The 22,192-nt window shown below is 42.5% G+C and overlaps 1 protein-coding gene across 2 annotated transcripts in view; it reads right to left on the bottom strand.

The window, feature by feature from the left end:
• JAK1 (Janus kinase 1) overlaps positions 1-22,192 on the bottom strand; it is a 79,633-nt gene that overhangs the window by 5,125 nt on the left and 52,316 nt on the right. For both annotated transcript variants that reach the window (XM_015428095.1, XM_015428096.1), the window contains exons 10-22: positions 22,016-22,139; positions 18,064-18,253; positions 17,083-17,189; positions 15,978-16,118; positions 13,578-13,665; positions 12,720-12,847; positions 11,522-11,657; positions 10,800-10,951; positions 10,174-10,324; positions 6,658-6,752; positions 5,522-5,714; positions 2,961-3,085; positions 2,157-2,329 (exon numbers count right to left, since the gene is read on the bottom strand). In XM_015428095.1, coding sequence (XP_015283581.1) covers positions 2,157-2,329; positions 2,961-3,085; positions 5,522-5,714; positions 6,658-6,752; positions 10,174-10,324; positions 10,800-10,951; positions 11,522-11,657; positions 12,720-12,847; positions 13,578-13,665; positions 15,978-16,118; positions 17,083-17,189; positions 18,064-18,253; positions 22,016-22,139 — 1,803 coding nt within the window. The remainder of the gene's footprint in view (positions 1-2,156; positions 2,330-2,960; positions 3,086-5,521; positions 5,715-6,657; positions 6,753-10,173; positions 10,325-10,799; positions 10,952-11,521; positions 11,658-12,719; positions 12,848-13,577; positions 13,666-15,977; positions 16,119-17,082; positions 17,190-18,063; positions 18,254-22,015; positions 22,140-22,192) is intronic.

The raw sequence follows: 22,192 nt of genomic DNA, 5'->3' as shown, positions 1-22,192 counted from the left end.
TGTGGGACTGACTGGTTTGGAGGGTGGAGTCTATGGCAGTGTACCTGTCTGAGGTCCCACCCCTCCTCAAACCTCACCCTCTTCAGGCTCCATCCCTCAAATCTCCAGGAATTTCCCATCTGGAGTTGGCAACCCTATCAGGATTGGCCCCAATGTGTTTTCTCCCAAAGGCCAAAGTAGGTGACAGGACCAAGCTTAGTTGCCTACCAACAGGCACTGAGGGGAATGTAGGGTTGCCAGCTCTAAGGAGGGAAATACCTGGAGGTTTTGGGGGTGGATTCTGTAGAGGACCGGGCAACGGAGGCATCGGCCTTCCGTCCCCCGCCTTGCCCCCCCAATCTTGGCCCGGGCGACCACGGCTCCCGCCAGAGGCCACCCGACTCCAAACCCCCCCGCGGCCACTCCAGCCAGGTGACGGAGGCATCGGCTTTCCGTCGCCCGCCTCGCCCGAACCAATCTCGGCCAGCTGATGAAGGCATCGGCCTTCCATCGCCTGCCTCCCCCCCCCCCCCCCAATCTCGGCCGGGCGATGGAGGCATCGGCCTTCCGTCGGCCACCTCGCGACATCCGGCCGCAGGGTCCGTTTCCCCCCACCCAACCCCACTCACTCCAGGGCCGGCGACTGGAGGTGCAAGCCTCCGGCTGCCGGGTCCGTTTCCACCCCCCCCACTCCAGGACCGGAGACAGGAGGCAGAAGCCTCCGGTCGCCCACTCCCTTCCCCTCCCCCACCACCCACTCCCAACAGGCACTGAGGGGAATGTAGGGTTGCCAGCTCTAAGGAGGGAAATACCTGGAGGTTTGGGGGGTGGATTCTGTAGAGGGCAGCATTGGGCGGGGGGGGGGCGGAAGGACTCAGCAGGTATAATGTCATAGGGTCTACCCTCCAAAGCATCCATTTTCTCCAGGGGAACTGATCTCTGTCATCTGGAGATCAATTGTAGCAGTGGGAGATCTCCAGGTCCCACCTGGAGATTGGCAACCCTAGGGGGAAGTCAGCTGCACAGCAGGGGGTTGAAGAGAATGGTTTGATGGCTGCTGGGCCAAGATTGGCAACAATAGTTCCCCAGGAGCCCCATCGTAAATGCACCAAACAATTCCTCAAGATTTTCCAAAACACTACTCTGTTTTGGGCTCCTGGGGAACTTTGAAGTAGCACCAAAGCTTTAAGATCTCTCCAGCTGTCACCTGGAGACTGGCAACAGCTTGTCTGGAGTGTGGGCAGCATGGCATTGTATCTGTCTGAGGTCCCCCTCTTCCTCCTCCTCCTCAGATCCCACCCTCAGCAGGCTTCATCCCTAAAATATCCTGGAAGTTTCCAACCTGGAGTTGGCAACCCTATGTCCTGGAGTTCCAACATGGAGTTGGCAACCATCAGCCAACCTTTATCTGCCTGTCTGTCTTAAGTTTTACAAACCCCCCCCAGCCTCTGCCTAGGGAGCAGCTGACATCATTCTCCTCTCCCAACTGAAAATTCCAACTGCCTTGCGGGGGGGGGTGAGTTTGAGGTGTGGAATGGAGTGTGGTCCAATCAGCTTCCATATGCAAATGACCTTGGAATGCTGGGCGGGACTGCACAAAGCAGCCAGTCAACCCAGCTATTGTCTTCTGAGTGGCAGTTTTTCCGGCCTAACACTGAAGGCGGGCATTTTAGAACTTTGGCACCCACTATTCAATTATATATAAGGAGAGATAAGTAAGATTACTAACCTACTTTAAGCCAGTAGTTCATAGTAGTTTAATTTATGTATGTATGTATGTATTTCTCCCAATGCGGCTTACATCATTCTTCCCTCCTCCATTTTATCCACACAACAACCCCATGAGGTAGGTTTGGATGAATGTGTGTGACTTGCCTAAGGTCACCTAACAATCTTCCATGGCAGAGTGAGAGTCCAAACTAGGGCTTCCCAGATTCTAGTCTGACATTTTTAACACCATGCTGGCTCTCTGGAAAGGCCAGTGCATGGTTCTTTGATCCTAACAAGTGGCAAGGAAAATCAGTGCACCCCAGCCCTGGCCTTTTCTTACAAGAACGTGTTCATGGTGGAGCCCAATTTTGGGAGTATTTGTTCCAGAAGCTGCTTGTAGAACCAGGCCGTTTATCCTTAAAGTTACATTGCATAAGTTATCTTCTATGTGATATTACATCTCTTACCAGAAAACAGGGCTGTCTCGATCATCATTGACTTTGTAGTATTCCTTATCAGTCCCTATTGCTTTAGTGAGCCCGAAATCCCCAATTTTTACTTTCTGTTCATTTTCAACTAAGACATTTCTGGCTGCTAAGTCTCGATGAACATACTGTTGAAGTCCCAGATAATCCATTCCCTTGTGAGCAAATAAATACATAAATAAAATTTAACCATTTTAAAAAATTATACAAATACATGTACAGTCTCTTACAAATGCCCCCCTGTGCTTTCATAAAATGGCTTCTAGCACTTTCTACCTCAACCACCACTTAATGACATTTCTCATCACCACTGTTGTTATCACCTCTGTCTGAATGCAGACAGAGTTTGGACTGTGCATTGGGGCCCACAAACTAGAGCAAAAAACAAAGCTGAAAAACATGAGGACACTGTTGATACTCTGTGCTGGAAACATTTGCACACAACCTTTATGTCCCTGGGAACCAGCAACTTATTGGCATAAAACCTAGCTTGTTTCCATATAAAGGGTAGCCAATGAGCTCCCCTCCAAATTACTAAAGACCAAACTTCCACTTCAGAGCTTCTACACTCATGAAAACTGAACAGCACAAATTAACACAGCAGGAACAAAAAAAGATAACTACATAAAAAAACCCCAGCATTTTCAAAATCGACCAACTTCTTCTACATTTGAAGAGAATGATTTCAGAAGCGACTGTTTGACTTTGAACATGTTAATGAATGTTACACATAAAAGGCACCTACCATTAAACTATGAGTTAAAATTAGCAATTTATCTGCCTTACCTTGCAGATCTGAACAGCATATTTCAGTTGTTGTTTCAGACTGATCTTGTTCTTGTTTCGAGGAAGATAGTCTTTCAGGCTCCCAGAAGGAAGAAACTCCATGATAAGTTTAATGCCATTTCCACCTAAAGTTGCAAGACACAAAGCACATAAATTAACTCAATGTGCAGTTTTCCTAAGTTCATAATTACCACTTTACAGGTCAATATTCTTGACTAGTTTTCTGGTGCTGTTTCATGCAGCATTCCCATACAGTTTTAGGATTACATGCTGAAGGATGGATTCAGGAGGGTAGCCATGTTGGTCTGAAACAACAGAACAAAATTTGAGTCCAGTGGCACCTTTAAGATAAAGTTTTATTCAAGGTATAAGCTTTTGTTGCAAAGCACACTTCTTCAGATATGCTGAAATGGAAGTTACCACTTCATACATATAGGTAGAGGGTGAGGAGCAAATTAGCATAAGCATAATGAATGTTGTTTCACAGATGCAAAGACCAAAAGGAAATAACACACTTGGTTTATATGGTCACCATTTGTTTGGGTCTAATTCTGGGGGGAAACAGTGAAGGAAATAAATATATCAGAATTGAAGATGGATGTTCTGGTATGCTGAGAGTAATTAACTGAGATCCGGTTGTTACACTCCATCCATCTCCTCTCAAACATGGAGGTAACTAACAGCATCCTTTTTCTTTAAGGTGGGGTGACTGGTTGTGCAGTGTTATGTCTCCTCTGTCCCCAGACCAGACAAATACAATCCAATCTACCATTCCAAATTACATTACATTCTACTAATTCTACTATTCATTATATTACAATCACTGCTATTCCAAATAAGAAATAAAATAAAGAGGATGTATAGGCCTTCTTGATGAGAATACAGAAGTAAGAACTGAATGAGATTAGCATGTGGTGAGATGATAACATTTATTATGCTTATGGTAATTTGCTGCATACTCCCTACCTATATGTATGAACTAGTAACTGCCATTTCAATGCATCTGACGAAGTGTGCTTTGCAATGAAAGTTTATACCTTGAATAAAACTTTGATGTTCTTAAAGGTGCCACTGGACTCAAATGCTGAAGGATGTTTCATACATAAACAGAAAAAAAGACAATTTCCAACATTCCGCACAGTAACTGCTGAAATGAACAAGACAGGGTGCAGAATTACTATTCACCTGATATGAGGCATGGAGTTTGATGATATTGTCTATCATGCTATTGACTGTTTTATTGGTTTTACTGTTTTATTGTTTTATGGACTGCATACTGTAACCCTCCCTGAGCCCACATAGAATCATAGAGTTGGAAGGGACCTCCAGGGTCATCTAGGCCAACCCCCTGCAGAATGCAGGAAATACACAAATACCTCCACCCACACACACCCCAGTTCTGGGCTGTTCCACACCAGAAGATGACAAAAAACCTCCAGGATCTCCAGCCAAACTGGCCTGGAGAAAAATTGTTCCCTGACCCCAAAGTGGTGATCAGCATTTCGCTGGGTGTATAAGAAAGGGCCACAAGAACTAAGCACTGATACAACCCTTCCTGCCCTCCCTCTCATGATCTGCCTAAGTTCACAGGATCTGCACTGCTGTCAGATGTCCATCTAGCCCTTTTTAAGCTTTGTGTCTCAACACGACCAGACAAGATGGTTATTGGATTGGGCTAAATCAATGTTAATAAACTGACTTGCCTGAGTTATTTCCCTACTTGCAAAAAATAAGTCATGATGGCCTTGGGAGAGAAGGATTGGATGAAACTGATGTTATTAAATTGACTTGCCTGAGATATTTCCCTTCCCACAAAGAACAAGTTGTGATGGCCTTGGGAGAGATGGAAACCTTGTTATATTGATTATTTGGCATTTCCTTTATTTGTATATTTAGATCTTGCGTTTGGTATATGCATTTTGTAATTTATTGGGTTGAATAAAGAAAATTTTAAAAATGGCCGTCTAGCCTTTGTTTGAAAACCTCCAAAGAAGGAGAGCCTACCACCTCCCGAGGAAGCCTGTTCCACTGAGTAATCACTCTGTCAGGAAGTTCTTCCTCATGTTTAGCCAAAAACACATCTGATTTAATTTCAACCCGTTGCCTTCTGGGGCAACAGAAAACAACTCTGTACCATCCTGTATATGACAGCCCAAGTTCTTGAAAATGGTTATCATATCACCTCTCAGTCATCTCCTCTCCAGGCTAAACATACTCAGTTTCTTCATCCTTTCCTCATAGGACTTGGTCTCCAGACCCCTCACCATCTTCGTTGCCCTCCTCTGGACATGTTCCAGCTTGTCTATGTCCTTCTTAGATTGTGGTGCTCAAAACTGAACACAATACTCTAGGTGAGGTCTAACCAGAGCAAAGTAATACCATCACCTCATGTGATCTGTTCACTATACTTCTGTTGATACAGCCCAAAATCACATTTGCCTTTTTAGCTACCACTTCACACTGCTGACTCATGTTCAGTGTATGCTACTGCTACAGATAGACAGACACAGCAGTAACAGTAAATTTACAAAATCAGGACTCAGAAGTAATGAAAAAAATACCATCTTCCGTGCAGATTCCTTTGTATTTCACAATATTTTCATGATAAAGATTCTTCAGAATTTCAATTTCTTTCTTGAGGTCAGCAATATGGTTCCCACCACACTCTGGCTTCAGTGACTTTACTGCTACTTGCTCTCCTGTATTGTCACCCTCAGGATCATATCTGCAGAGCTCAACTTTGCCAAAGTGACCCTGGATTAATTAAAATTTAAAAGACCATCAAAACCCACAGACTTTTCTTTATGGAACAATATTATGCTACAGGATGTTGGGCTATATGGCCATGGTTAGATTATCTTCACTGATGCTACCAACATGAACCAGGGACCCACCTGTTTGAGAATCCCACAGATTAAAGAGAAATCAAATCCCCCCCCCCAATCCCTTTACTTCTGCTGTTTTGCTTAATGGCTCTGCCTTTTATTCTTAAGGGCCAACATGAGGGTTTCAATAGTAGTCCCAGAGCTCATTCACTAAGTATACAAGGCAATGGCGAAGAGAGTAATGAGGGGTTCAGTGGCTAGCACGTCAGACCCGGGTTCAAATTCACATTCAGCCACAAGGCTCACTGGGTGATCTTGGGCCAGCCACGCTCACTTAACCTTATTTAACATGGTGGCTGCAAGGACAAAATGGAGGAAGGGTCTGAAAAAGGAGCAGGCTGGAAATGTAATGTAAAGTAGGCAGGAAAGTGGGTAAATGTACACTTCTGTGAAGTGCTTCTTCTCACTGAAGAAATCACCACAATACAACACAGAGTGGATGAAAGTTTGAACTTTCAGGCTAAATGGTGGAAGCTCCAGACAACTTGAAATTAACAACTGGGTTGGTCCCAGAGCTCCATCTACAGTATTTGTCAGAGGCAAATTATGTAATACTTGGCTCTTTCTATAGATGTGCCAGCATATCCATTACCATGCACAGAGAAATAGGCATACAGAACTAGCTCTGATGTAGTATTTTTCACTCTGGAGATCCAACCAGGAACATGATATTGAATCACGGCTGCATAAAAATATGCAGCTCATCTATCCTTCTGTGTGGCTAATGGCAAAAGTGTGTCACTTCTGTGTAGAACCTAAGAGTCTGTAAACACTAATCAATAATCAATATTGAGGGGGAAGAGTAGACATACCTCTCCTAAGTCACGAATCCGCTTCAAGAACCGTTTTTCAAAATTGCTGGCATCAAACTCTGCAGCAGGCTTCTTCTCCGAGACAATATCAGGATCTAAGACAAATAAAGACATTGGTGTGGGACAAATCAACACCGTTAAGAACTCAAAACCTCACTGGCATAATTAAAAGTGCTGGTTCTTTAAAGTCTTACATGGCTGGGAGCAGAACTTCAAGGACCATCTGGTCCCGTATGACCCTGCTGAGATCATCATGAGACACTCTGCTCTATACACTCCTATCCTTGGGATCTACCTTTTCAGGCACCAAATGAAGACTTTTTACACATCTAGTTTCAGAAAGTAGCTGTACTGGTCTGCAGTAGAACAGTCACATTTGAGTCCAGTAGCACTTTGGAGACCAACACGATTTTCAGGATACAAGCTTCTGAGAGACAGAGACTCAAATCTAACGTCCTAGGCTTTTGCTGATGTATAATTATTGTTTTTGTTGATTCTAATGCCCTTGTTTTCTGCCAATGCTGCTTTTATTGCTAGATGATTGATATGTACTAATGATTTTTTAAAAATGGTATTTAAAATGAAAACTGTTTCTTTGCATTTCATAACAGATCTTCTGCCACCCACAGAATTTTTGTTACAGAGTGGGAAATTGCTTAAAATAATCTCTATTTATGGAGTTTATGCCTCCTTAAAACAGGTAATACCAGCAGGCTGAAGATGTCTCTCCATGTACATGTTCACTACCTGATTCCATGCCAAACATAAGATGGAAAACTGCTTTTAAGTCCCTCCCCCAAAAATAAGGTAGTGCAAATGAGAAAAATGGCAATGCCAGAGGGTAAAGATTGGCAGCCACCAATTCTACTACAAAAATTTGAAGTAACAATTCCTCCTTGTCCCAAAACTACAGACTTGCCATGTCTACTGCACTACAGCACCAGAACACAAAGCAAAAGAGCTCTTTTCCAGGCAAAGAGTGGTAGGTCCTTTATGGCCAGGGACCTGCAAACCTGAGGGACCGCCTTTCCCCATATGTTCCCCAGATAGCACTGCGATCGGGGACCCAGAATCGGCTGGTCCTCCCGAACATCAAGGAGGCCAGGCTTGTGTCAACGAGGGCTAGGGCCTTCTCAGTGGTGGCTCCATTCTGGTGGAACGAGCTTCTGGAGGAGATCAGGGCCCTGCGGGACCTGTTACAGTTCCATAGGACCTGTAAAATGGAGCTCTTCCGCCAGGCTTTTGGAGCCACCACTACTACTGCCACCACTGCCATCTGACAGCTTCTGCAGAGCGACCCCGACCCCCCCCCCAAATATAGCCCCCCCGAGTGCCTGGGACAGCTGAAGTATATCTTGGTGCCAACCATGCTTTGAGGAATTAATGCTAGCACTTTTTTAGTTGTATATTTATGGTTTTAATGTATTGACCGGGTTTTATTATTTATTGTCTCGTTTTATATTGCTGTAAGCTGCCCTGAGCCGGCTTTGCTGGGAGGGCGGGGTAAAAATCTAATGAAATAAATAAATAAATACACCCTCAGCTACAGCATCCCAAGGGCTAAGGGAACACAGTGGTCCCACATTTGTAGCTCTGGCAAATAGATACAGTGTCAGGAGTCAGGCGAGGTGGAAAGAGAGAGCCCTGCCCTTTCACCTCACACAGAATACCACCTTACGGGTTGCAACACAGAAACTTGGCCCATGGAAGCTACAACCCAGAATAAGATCTCATTGTAGATCTTGATATGGCTCCTAGACAGCACCATCTTCCTACTACTTATAATCAATATAATAAAAATAATAATTCATTTATAGTTTGCCTTTCTTACAGGGACTCAAGGCAGATTACAAGTATAGTTAAAAAAAAACCCTTGCAGTCAATCAGTAAGCCAATTACAGGTATGATAACATTTCAATCCAACAGCAAAGATCCCTAGGAAGGCTGGGACTGCAGAACACGGGAATCAATATATGCAAACATATCTGTTTAAGGCAACAGGACAATCCTGAGATGAATCATTACACTACAGCTTTGCCCCTTCTACAAGAAAGTCCTCCTGAACAATTCTGTTTTGCACATTTTGCAAAACGATAGAAAGATGAGTGCCTTCCTAACAGCCTCAGGCAGACTGTTCCGTAATGTAGGAGCCACCACAGAGAATGAATGGGCAGCTGCTGATTTTACCTGTTTGCAAGGTGGCACCTTCAGAATGCTTTGCTCAGCAGAGCAGACCTGTCACAGCAGAACATAGGAGGAGTGGTAGTCCCACCGGTATGTGGGTCCAAGACCTCTAAGGGCTTTGCAGTGCTGAATTGAATTGAACCCAATAACTGACTGGCAAGCAATGGCGTGTCTGCAGAAAGGGAGTGAGGAGCGAATTCCGCTTAGTGCCTGACAGCAGCTGGGCCACAGCAGTCTGTACCAACTGGAGTCTGTGTGAGGCCAAGCACTCTGTTCTCCCCTCATGGGTTAACATGAATATTAGAAGGCCTAGTCTGGCTCACAGGTGTTCATGATCTCAGGGTTCCTGCAGCTACCATCCTTATCTCTTTCAAGGTGGGCTGAAGAATGTGGTGATTGATTAATGCTCAGTTGTATAACCAGATGGGAGGGGGGAATAAGGCACAGCTGCCAACATCCACTGAAGAAGGATGCTGACTGGATCCAAGACAACACCTGATGCCAAAGGGTAAAAAGCTATAATAGGGGTATAGGTCAGAGGAAGCCATGCTAATGCCTTGCTAGTTTGCCTAAATAGGTTATGCTTCATCGCGATGGACTGTAACGTATAGAATGCTTTTATACTACTGTGTGGATTTTATGCTGCAAGGTTTGTCATCTAATGCCAAGGTACTTGATGTATTAGATAGAAAAGTTAGCTTCTTTGTTTTCTTGCTATTAAGCTGTAGAGACTGTACTGTGCAGTCAGTGTTTTAATAAGTTAATAAACCTTAATATGTATTTTACAAGGTCTGGCTTTCTTGTGTGCATCCAACCTCAAGGACCCACAAGTCCTGGGTTCCAAGCCAGGGACCAAAGACCAATAACCCAGGGGGACCCAGCAGGGGTCTATGACAGTCTGAATAGTCTTTAAGTGCACACCCAAATACTGCTCTAGCCTCCAGGTAACCAGAGCATGGACCTATGTGGCCAGGTCAGCAGAGTCAAGGTAGGGGGCCATCTTCTGGGCTAAATGGAGTTGGCAGAATGACTTTTTTTGCAGCTGCCTCAGCCTGCTTCTCCAGCAATAAAGCTGGATCAGGTGTCACCCTTAGGCTTTTAAGTGAGTCAGTAAGACCCCAGGAAAGCTGGACAGCACCATGTCTTTCAGGTCCTCTGCCTTCCGAACCAACATCACCTCTAACTTGTATCCCTGCCTCCCTGACCACATGACAACTAGACAATAATGTTTACATTCCTGGTACATACAGCTGCATTAAGGCATCCCACTTAGCAAGCAGAATCAATTTCAATTACAATTCTAGAGAGAAAATGAGCAAAAAAATTTCTTACTTTGTTCTTCTAATTTGTTGATATCACGCATAATTGCTCTAAAGAATGGTCGCTGGTTAGGGTCATAGTGCAGGCACTGCTTCATCAGATCAGCTAACTCCTTACAGGATGGGGTTGGGAGCATGGCATGTCCCTCATAAAACCTTTCCTTCTGTAAGACAGGTGGAACCAACAGGTATAGTCATGGGACTGGAAAATAAGACTCTTTTCTCATTCTAAATTTCACAAGACACATTCTCTGACCAGACAGAGCCCTATACAGCCAAGTTCCTGTCCTACACATGCACACAGAAGAACATGATCGTTCCCGGAATATTTTTACCTCTCTATTTAAAAAACCCTTTATTAGTAGAAGTGTGCCTTGCCTGGTCAGTATGCAATGGGAAATCCTGGATCACTCAAGTTTCCCCCAAATCAGACTCCCACACTGTAGTTTCATTAGACTGAAACAGAGCAAGCAGTCAAGAGCTGGTCAGCCCAGGCTGGTAATTTTACAACCCTCCAGAATTCTACAGAGAAGAAATCTATTGTGACTTCCACTTCACCTACATGCTTCCTAGCAGACAGCAAAGAAGTGCCAATGAAAGCAAGCAGCACCATGACCAGAAGACCGCCCGACGCCTTACCTCTGCCAAGGTCCTGTCTTTTAGTGGAACCTCTCCATTGTAGCAGATTTCCCACAGGGTCGTGCCAAAGCTCCACTTGTCTGCTGCAATGCCTAAGTTTTTGGAGTCTTCAACACATTCAGGTGCAATCCAAGGGATCCGTTCAACACATTCTTAAAACAATAAAATGATGGGAAGATGTTGGAACTAATTGTGACTTGTGGGCTTATAGAAGCACAGCTTCTGAGATTCGTTTTGAAGGGCACAGTGTACTCTTGGGAGAAATTACTGAAGATTTATAACAGAAGTGCTTCTTTAATAAAGAAGACAGATGCAGGGATAAGAGTCTGAAAGCAACTATAGACTATCTTTTGAAATTACAAAACAAAACCATCCTGGAATCATATTCCAAACATTTTCTATCTATGAATGTCTCTAATGGGTTTTGTTTTGTAATATGTTGCCTTCCGTGTTAGTGGTGAACAGTTAACAGAGCCAAATATGTAGCTGACATTCATATTCAGAATGATGAAATCCCAACCAAATCACATGAAGAACTTCAAAAGCATCAGAAGTGGATTCTAATCATAATATAACACCACCTGCTGTTTTCATAGTGCAGCTCTGGAAAACTAGGCACATAAAGTGTTAGCACTAGTAACATACATGTACATATAAGAACAAGTTTACAACCCAGATAATTTTCCTCATTTAATATTCTATTTTTTTAAAAAAAATTATACCTTGCCGAGACAGCACCGTAATCGGAATTCCTGGGTCACTCAATTTTATGAAGGGTCCATATTCATTGTCAATTCCCTCCCTTGCCAGCAATATATTTTTTGTACATACATTTCCATGTACCAAATCTTTGTCCTCCTGTGGTTATGAGAAAATGTTATAAATTAGGGCATTCCAATATCCAAATATGGAATACATTTGAGTAAACTGAAAAAGCCCTCTTAAAATCACAATTCATAAAAACCAAGAGCAGCAGTTCAAAAACACCGCCCTTTCCTTTGTGTAATACCGCTGAAGCATGCGTATTCCCTGAACAATTTTGCAAATAGAAGGAGCAAGGATTATTTGGTATCCTTACTGCAGGACCTGCACAAGCCCAAGCAAACTGAGGACATACCAAGCAACAGTACATTAGAAACAGAGGAAAAGATCATGACTGTATTGCATATATCCATCTTTTTAAAAAGGCAGTCCAACAGCAGCCAGAATCTTATTCGCAATGACATGGAGGACATTGAAAATCCAACGCTTAATGAGTTGATAACGAAGATTATGGAATGTGCTGAAATGGACAGACTGACAAATATACTAAAAGGAAAAATGGAAGAAGAATTTATGGGACCATGAAGGGCGTTTTATGACTGGTTAAAACTGAGACTAAATGAAATGAAGAACAATAAGAAAGATGGTTATAATAGTTGTGAAACTTTCAGGAGAGGGTTTGCATGCAGAATGCTAATTTGAAATTTTTATACAACTTTGTACTCTTCCCCCCCCTTCTTTTCCCTTCCCCCCTTTCTATATATAAACTAATAAAACTCTATTAAAATTAAAAAATTAAAAAGGCATTCCAAAAATTATAAAATTGTGAAAGTGTTTGCTTTCAAGGCCAGCTCAACAGATTTTGCCACCCAAGTAACAGCAAAATGAGCTGGGGGCGGGGCCTCCCCCTTGTTGCCCCATGGGCTGCAAAGGTAGACTATTGAGGAGTTCTGAAGCCTGCCTGGAGAGGAAGGCAACAGCCTGGGTCTGGGAGGTGACCACAGGTACAACTCATGCCTGTCACCTCCTCCAAGATGCTGCCCCAAGCAGCTGCTGGTCAATAAACAAGCTCTGTTCGTGCAGCTAGTGTGCAAAGGTATGGAGAGACAGAAGAGTGACGGAAAGAAGTGCCAACTGGTAGCTAACATCTGACCTTACCAGATAGCTTAAAGCGCTTGCCAATTGTTTTGCTACTTTGAATTTCCAAGGTGTTGTCAGCACATCACTGTTGCGGTGCATAAAGAGATCCAGAGGTCCAAATTCAACAAACTCTTCCACCATAATATCTACAAAAAGGGGGGGGGGGGGAGAGAAAAGAATGTATGCAGGAAAGAACATAGCCAGCTCAGTCACAATTTTTCTTGTCTTTTGGTAACTGAGCAAGGGTCTTTCATGAAGCATTCATTTGCATCAGAACAGGAGTTTTTTCTCATTTAAATGGGAAAAGGTGGATTTATTTATTTAAATTATTTATTAAATTTCTACCCCACCCTCCCGCCGAAGTGGGTAATATTACACACCTAGAGTACTTACAGAACAAGGAAAGTCCCATTCCCTTCTGATGCAGGGCCACTCCCGCTCCCCAGGCAGAGTCAGACATAGAGTCTCCCAGATTTTTCTCTCCCTGCCCCCAACTTGCTCAATTGTCCTTTCCTCCCTTTCTCAACCCACCCAACCACAAAGGCCTTTCCTGTCCCCGATGCCTATCACCCCACACCACCCCAGTACTTCCACCCCCTTGGGCTATCTCCAATGTTTTTGTTATTCTTACACATTTTTACACATCACCCTTGCATTGCTAGGAAACCACAACGTTGGCAGGCTCTTCCCCACAATACCTGTAGGGCTGGGGTGGGGGTTATCCTACTTTTTGTTTAGTTTCATATTTTTTTGTAAACCTGGGAAACCCCAAATTTGCAGAAATATGAGAACTGTTAGTTTCACACAGTAGAGCCCACTGCATGTGCACATTCAGTTCTATTTAAAAAGACAGCCATATTCAAAGAGTTTACTTACTTTCTACATCACGGACACAAACTCCGTGGAGGAGGACAATGTGTTTGTGGGAAATCTGCCTCATCATGCTTGCTGTTTCAAAAAAGGCCTGTTTTTTTTTTAAAAAAAGCACAAATTTCAGTTGGTAACAAAGCAGAGAATTTAGATCAACAGACTATGAAAGAATGAAGAGACGGTTAAAAATCTAGGGATAGACAATGTCAGTCACATTAAAAAAAATGCTGTGTGCCTATTTACATTACTATTTGAACCTGCTGTTCACATTGAGCAACATTCTCCACAAGTTACAGCTTCCTATGTTAACTAAGAGTTGGTTTCATGTAATATTATGCAGCACAGAAAAGCTTTTGGCATGATTCCTGTGTCTCTACACCCACACACTTTATGCAAATAGTCATTCATAAAAGGCGATCACAAACAACCCTGAATACAGAAAAAAAAGGAAAAGAGTTGGTTTTGTACCCCGCCCTTCACTACCCGAAGGCGTCTTGGAGCTGTTTACAATCACCTTCCCTTCTTCTCCCCACAACAGACTTCCTGTGAAGTAGGTGGGCTGAGAGATCTCTGAGAGAACTGTGACTGACCCAAGGTCACCCAGCTGGCTGCATGTGGAGGAGTGGGGAATCAAACTCGGTTCTCCAGATTAGAGTCCTCCACTCTTAACCACTACACCACATCTGAAGCTCATAGGACTGTCTCCAACTAAGCTGCACACATGATCCAATATGCTCCCTGCCCTCCCCCCGGCTAATGTGGTCCAATGGCTAAGATTGAAGTAGCTGAAATCCATACAAGATGGAGGTGAAGAACTGGTAGGTACTGTGCTTCCCACATCTGACCCAGTTCAGCGCACTCTCACTGACTCAGTTTATTTAGATATTCATTTATATAAAATATTTATATCCTGCCTTCTGTTTGGACTTGACTTACAAGAACACCAAGACGTAAGTTAATCATCAAGATGATGATCAACTCAACACATACATTATCACTAAGATGCAATGTAAAAATGAAACAAAAAATTTCAAATTAAAACCAAGGATTAAAAAACACAACTGTCAGGGGTAGCCAAACTTGCTTAACATAAGAGCCACATAGAATAAATGTCAGATGTTTGAGAGCTGCAAGACATGAACAAATATTACATGCATGTTTTAATTGGAAAATATGCAAATTTGCTTTTTATTAACATTAAATGAGACAGTCAAAATAATAAAAAGGGATAAAAGCAAATATTGATAATGATATTTATTTGTCAAATGATATTTATTTGTTTGCTAAAGATATTTAGCTTCCCCAGCTGCCCTGCCGAGAGCCACACAATATGTGTGAAAGCCGCATGTGGCTCCCAAGCCACAGTTTGGCCACCCCTAGGGTTATGCCCGCCTCAGCATTATTATTGCTGGAGAAGTTAACTCAGTTGTAAAAAGATGTTCTCTTCAATCTTCATCTAGCCTAGATGATGACTCCCTATCTTGACTGGGCTGATCACGCCATGTGGATATGTGCCATGTTAACCTCAACCCTGTAATGCACCCTATATGGGTCTGCCCTTAAAGACAACTCGGAAACTTCATCTGGTACAGAATGTCATGGGCAGATTGCTATTTGGAGCTAGGAAGGCTATGCACATTACACCTATTCTGCAGTCACTCCATTTGGTACTGATTAGTTTCCAGCTTCAATTCAAGGTGCTAGTTATTACCTAAAAAGTCCACCATGGCCACACATTTATAGGACCTCCCCTCCCAATAGGCTCTGCTATGACAACTTTATTCACCTGAGCAAAGGCTTTTAAAGATGCCATCCTGCAAATACCGCCTATACTTGAGTATTCCCTGCTGTGGCTCCCATTGGTGGAATGCCCTGCCCAACAAGGTCAGGAATGGATCCCACACTCCTGTCATTATACCCAATGTATAAAAGAGAATTGCTAAGAAGGGCATTTTTATGAAAGAAATAAGGTAAATGTATTAATGTCTTTCTACCCAGTGCCAAAACACAGGAAATAGATACAGTCAAACCTGTAACACTTTCCCTTCTCCAGGGAAATCACTGTCTTTACAGTGATTACCAGATAAGACTGGGGGAACGCCATATCTAAGTGGCAAGACTGAGGATGGGCGACTTCTTTTTCTAATGGAGAGTTCCAGGTCATCAGAAATACACACAGCAACACCAGCAGTTGAATTCCATTACTTACATGTTTATGAAACTATCTGAATAAACTCTCGCCTAAGTCACAAACATAGAATTATGCCATTATCTAAATGGGCTGAACATTTTATATTTGAAGTCTTACATGTGAAGCTCTATCATTACAGATTGTATCCCCCCCAAAAAAATTAGCAACCATTTTATAGATTTGCCATTTTAACACTGGAGAAGAGAAAAACCTACCAGAGAAATATCTCTGTGACTAGGGTCCAAGACTTTAAGGAGAACTTTCATATCTTTTTCAGCCTGATAACTTTCATCATCCTTATAGTTAAGAATGCCAGAGTAGATCTGTGTCTTTGTTCCTCTACCAAGGTGTTCACCCTAAAACACAATTTAATCCAGCAATCAGACTATAGCAAACTTTGCCATTTGTTTGTTTTAACAACTTACAAGTACCATGATGAGTCACTACAGAAAATACATTACATTGTTACATATATTACATATATATTGTTAGTCCAATTGTCAAAGAGTAACTGTAAATCGCTCTGAGCCCGCAGGTGTGTGGGAAAGAGCGATCAATAAATTGAAACGATTATTATTATTATTACATGAAAATACATTTTTCTGAATTTCAGTTATGAAAGGTATTAATATTTGATACTAATAGGATGCTAGAGATAGTGCAGCTTCACTGAGTCCATTATGATGGACATAAGTTGAAATTCTAATGAAGTAGTAATTGGCACCTTATTTACAACAGAAGGATATTAATGTGCTTATAACAAAGAATACAAATTAATCTGTTTAGAGTGCTGTCTTTTTCCGGACTGCAAACCAGTTTGTGCAGGATAGCCTTTGTGCTATACATTTATATTGTTGGGTATTCTGAGGCTACAAGCGTGGTCTACAAACTTTAATACAATCATGCTATACATGTGTTTATCAAAACCATATTGTGTGAAATATGCACTTCTGTATTAAAGCAATAATTAAAATCACAACCCAATTTTAAAAAGTTAAACTGATGTAATCTCTCACCAAAAAAGCAATCTGGTCTGTAACTTTTTAAAAAAATAGAATATATTGACTGATTGACAATAGAGTACATAGAAGCTTGTAGAAATGGTAAAGAACACGAAGGCGTGTGTTAACATTCTTTAACAGTTTTTAATACTATTTATGTAACTAGAGATGGTGTAAGTGGGAGCAGGGTGGCTGAAGAACATCATATGAAAAAATATATTGTGGCTCTGTATCTTCTTAGACATTGGTGTTCAATATTTTTGTAAGGCAAAACAGCAACATACATGCATGAAATAGTTGGAATTACACAACAACTTACTTGGATTATTTCATCTTTGAGGATTCGATGGAAACTTAGTTGACCTAGTGGACATACTGGCTGCCATTCTTGGGATTTCTTTGTAGCAACTAACAAATTAGAGATTTCTGCAAAGAAAAATATATTCAGTTTTCAAATAGATCCACCTATTGAGGAAGTGAGTGCGCACACATCCTACCCTTACTAGTTTCTCCTCTACCCATATCAGTTTTCCATTTTTCTATTGAGTTCCTGAAGTTTCTTTTTCACGAAAATAAAGTAGACCACAATATTTTTCACAAGGCTTTAGATTGTTTTCATTGTTATTGGATGTTCCCAACTGCAGGGGAAAGCAGCAGAGCCAAATAAAGAGAAATCAAACAGCCCAGTGGGATCAATGCCCTCCTTTTTCTAGCCACAAAAGTCATTGTTCAAAAGATTCATGAGCAGTGGCAGTTCTTTACTTGCAAGGAAACTGGAGGAAGATGGTGGCAGGGAGGAGCACATGTAACTGGTGCTGAAACTACTAGAACGTCAGAGAAACATACTTCTTACACACAGAAGCTGACACATGAACCAATTCTCAGGCATTGAAAAGATCTCAGGTTACATTAAAATGACTGATACATTTCTAATACTTTAGGAATGGCAAATCAGAGTCTCTTATGATGGCATCATTTAGAACATGTATTCCTTGGAGGGGTTCCCACCTTCCCATAGCAGCTCCTCACAACGCCTGAGAAGCTGATGCTGGGGGTTATGGGACTGACACACACACAAAAGCCACAATGATCAGGGAAGCTGTAGTGAGGATGGTAAAGAGCAGAGGTCCCTGCTCCCCATCTTCCATCATCAGAATATTGGCAAGATACAAACCATTATACTGAAGTATAAGAATGTCAATCTTAGATTTATGAGCACAAAATCAATTGAAACTAATAAATATTTATCTGTGGGAAGAATTCTCAGGCCTTTTATAGAATATAGAATACAAAAAGGTACCTCTTGGCTTTGGCTGACAGCATCTCTTGAGAGTGAAGACTATATTGTCTGTCCTAAGAATCTGTCCTTTTAAGTGATCCATTAGCTCTGTCAGCGTTGGAAAGAGCTTATCAGACCCATGCAAGACACATCCATCTTTCTTCATTTCAATCTGGAAGTTTTTGTACTGCTTGGGAGGATTTAATATTTTCTGCAGGGGAGTAAAAGAACAGAAAAGACCGGTTGCAGAAATCGCTACATGAACAACACCCCCCACCCCCATGACAAATGAGAGTTACACCCCACCCCCAACCCTGTTGAGATACCAGTAAATGTAAACATTACCGATATAATTCTAAAGTATGCTAATCCTAGATTATGGGGCACCAATTGGTGTTCCTGAATTACACCACATGTTAAGAAGCAAAAACAACCTGAAGCTGTGCATATAAAGCACTTCAAGTCTTCCTCATCTTGATTTAATAGACATATTTCCCATAAGGGACACTCTCTGTACTCCATGAATAATACTTTCAAAGTTTGGAAATCTTGTAATGGGCAACAGACATTTTGTGTCTAGCCATTATTAATCGAAGCTAAGAAATGCAAGAATTGATTGCATCAAAAAATGACATCCCTTAACACTTTAGTGTATCAAAAAGCATGCAACCTCAAGGGCAGATGGTCATTTACCATTATTACACATGGAGCTATTCGGCTGTGGTATTCACTGCAAAACAGATTAGAATGTAAGAGATGCCCTGCAACATGAGACCAGTGATCCCTCTAGTATTCTTTCTCACAGGGGCCTGTTGCTCTGAGGGCCAACTAACAGGGTATACAGGCCAAGGTTTTATTTATTTATTTATTTACATTTATAACCCGCCCTCCCCGTGAACAGGCTCAGGGTGGCATACAAGATGGGGCCAATGCCCAATACATAAAACATTAAAACTGCATTTTAAAAACATTCAATATAACATAGGTGCTCTCCACAATAACTAACAAGGGAACAGATGACATCATCAGGATGGTATCCTTAGTGGCCACAGCTCCACGCAGTACCACCATTTTAGCGCTCACGGCGAGTTGGTAATAATTATAATTCTCTTGAAGTAATCTCCTAGCACTGGTATTCAGAGACAGGACACAGAACTTCCCTTTAGTCACCATGGCTAGCAGCCACTGATGGCCCTATTCACTATGAATCTGCCTAATTCTTCTTTTAAAGCCATCTACACTAGTAGCATAACTATATCCACTGCATATCACAATTGTTCACTGGGTGAAGAAATACTATTTTTTGTCTGTTTGAGCTACCCTAATACACTATTCTAACTTAGAGAGCAACTCTGTGAGACAAATCAAATCCGAAAGATAAGAAGAAAAACCTGAATGCCTTGGAGCTCTGCGAAGAGCATCTGAGCAGGACGCCGCCCCAACTGGAAGCTCAACCTGTCTCTTGTCTGTCTGTTTGGAATCTATCATCCAACAACTTCATTGGTGACCCTAAATTGCAGTACTGTAGGTGAGGGAGAGAAAGTTTTCCCTGTCTGTCTTCTCTGCCATGCATAATTTTTAAACCTTTACCATGTCCCCAGATGTCCTTGTATGGGAAAAATTCAGACTTCCTTTCCATGTAGGAAAATTTACTTCCCTCCTGGATCATCTTCTTTGTACCCAACTCAGGATCCCAAGGCAGTGACTATTTCACGCATTACACACACACACACACAAACACACACACACACACACGGAGAGCTAAGAAGAGAGGGAATGCCAAACAAAACAGAAGTCCTCACCCACTGACAGAAGACAACAATAGAGGGAAACAGAGGAATCTCCCTGGAGAGGGAGTTCCAAAGGTTTTGGTGCCACAACTAAGAAGGCCTTTTCTCAGGTTGCCACCAGTCTAATCTTGGATGATAGGAACACCCAAAGCAGGGCCTATGAAGATGACCAGATTGGTTGGATATGTTCATCTCTCTCTGAGGTAAGGTAACCAGAATTATACACAGTATTCCAAAGGCTGCCACACCACACATATAAACAAAGGCGTTACAATATTTGCCATTTTATTTTCCCCTTTCTTTCCTAATAATCCCTATGATGGAGTTGGTCTTTTTCACCACTGCTGCACACTGAGTTGATGTTTTTATCAAGCTATACACTACAACCCCAATCCTTCCTTTGCTGTCTCTACCAGTTTAGACCCCATCAGAAAATAGCACCAGACCCCACAGCAATGCATGCAGGACCCCACACCCTGCTTACTTCCCTCCATTACAGGAACTCTACACTTGTGAGATGATGATAGTGCAATTAACCATCTTATACTAGGTATACACATTTTGCAAGCAGTTTCATACATGAAAATACTTTCCATGTACGGAATGGAACACTGAACTTACCGTGAAGGCTCCTTCTTCTTGAGAACTAAGAGGACACTGATATGCTTGGGTTCCTCTTCCCACAATCCCTGGAGGCAGGAAATTTTGCACTTTCCATCTTGGGGGGGGGGGAAGCCCACACTCAGTCTTTTTCCTGCCTCTGCCTGAGAGAGCAGTGTATTCAGAGATCCTGAAATTTTCCTTTAAGGAGCTCCTTTGGTTGCACTTTGTTTTTCTCTTTCTAGCGTGTGCCGTTCCCTTTGTTTAAAACACAAACTTTTTTTGTTCTTCTGGCCTCGCCTTCCTGAGGGCTGCTTCAGTCATGGTGATGTCTGCAGCTCAAGTCTATGACCATGGGACCTCCTCCAAGGGAGAGTTAGGGGAGGCGATCCCCAGGCAGCAGAATAGGAAATCCCTGCAAACCCGCTTGCCCAGCTGTCCTGCCATAACAGAGCTCCTGGAGAGAGCCATAGGCCACAAATCGTCTGGCTTGGATCATGAAGAAGGAGGCTCGATTTTTGGTGCCAAAACTGCACCTTCTACTGATCAGCCGGGAGGGATTGTATTGGCCCATCAGGCCTGCTCAACGCAGCCTTTTGAGTTGAAGGGAGACAATAGCTCCCCACCACGGGGGAAGCCAGGAGGAGGGGAGAGCCCTTTGTTGTCCCCACCAGTCTTTCAGGACTGGCTAGAACAATTTGTTTTTTAAACAAAGGGAAAGGCACACATGTGGAAAGAGAAAAACAAAGTGCAACCAAAGGAGCTCCTTAATGGAAAATCTCAGGAGCTCTCTAAGTCCACTGCTCTCTCAGGCAGAGGCAGGAAAAAGACTGAGTGTGGGCTCCCCCTACCCCCATGGAAAGTGCAATCAATTTCCTGCCTCCAGAGATTGTGGGAAGAGGAACCTAAGCATATCAGAGTGTCCTCCTCACCCTTAAGAGAGAAATCACTTTTGAAGCAACTTGGAGGTCCCATGGAGCAAGGAGGACTTTATGGCTAAGATTAAACCTGTGTGGATGGAGCAAGAAGGACTTTATAGCAAAGAGTAAACCTATTTTTCAATCCTTGCAGGTTCCAAGGCTACTAAGAAACTAATTGGTTCTCAACAGCACTTGTTCTTCATGACACACTATATCAGTCAAATCGTAGTCTTCCACAGAAAATTTCAGATGTTTGACATGTTTGCAAATGAATGTTTTAGCTACACATACATGTCCTCCCAATTAACAAAAAAACCCAAAACACCTCAAACCACAAGAAATCACCTAACCTACTGAACTATGATGTCAATCACCAGCATTCCCTGTACATTCCCTTCCCCCAAATAAAAATAGACATCAGAGTCCAGAGTCTACTTAAACTTGCCAACTCTGTTGCAGCCTCTTATGGCTACTTCCAACATGCATGTTCTTGGCACATGAACAAGCACCACACTAATACTGAATTCTCATGGGCACAAAGTCTGCAGCTATCAATGGCAAGACTACAAATGGGCCTTCCTTTACATGCGGTTTCTTCTCAACCTAACCACTCCAAAGTACGGCCATTACAGAGCTCAAGAGTTAAAACCAAGCTAACCATACCTGTGAGTATTCAATACATGTCACAGTTAAGAGAATATCATTGAAGTCTGTACAGCTCCACCTCAGCACATACATCCCCTCCTCATTGCCTTCCTGTTTCAGCTTGTTGATAGCATACTCCGTGCTGAAAGTTTTTAGAAGTGAGACATTATATTCAAGGGTGAGTTAGGTAACTGT

Source organism: Gekko japonicus, unplaced genomic scaffold (genome assembly GCF_001447785.1).
Source record: "Gekko japonicus isolate JY-2015 unplaced genomic scaffold, Gekko_japonicus_V1.1 scaffold1219, whole genome shotgun sequence".
NCBI classification, from domain to species: Eukaryota; Metazoa; Chordata; class Lepidosauria; order Squamata; family Gekkonidae; genus Gekko; species Gekko japonicus.
The sequence above is the reverse complement of the archived record's forward strand: the minus strand, read 5'-3'. Positions and strand labels throughout refer to the sequence as shown.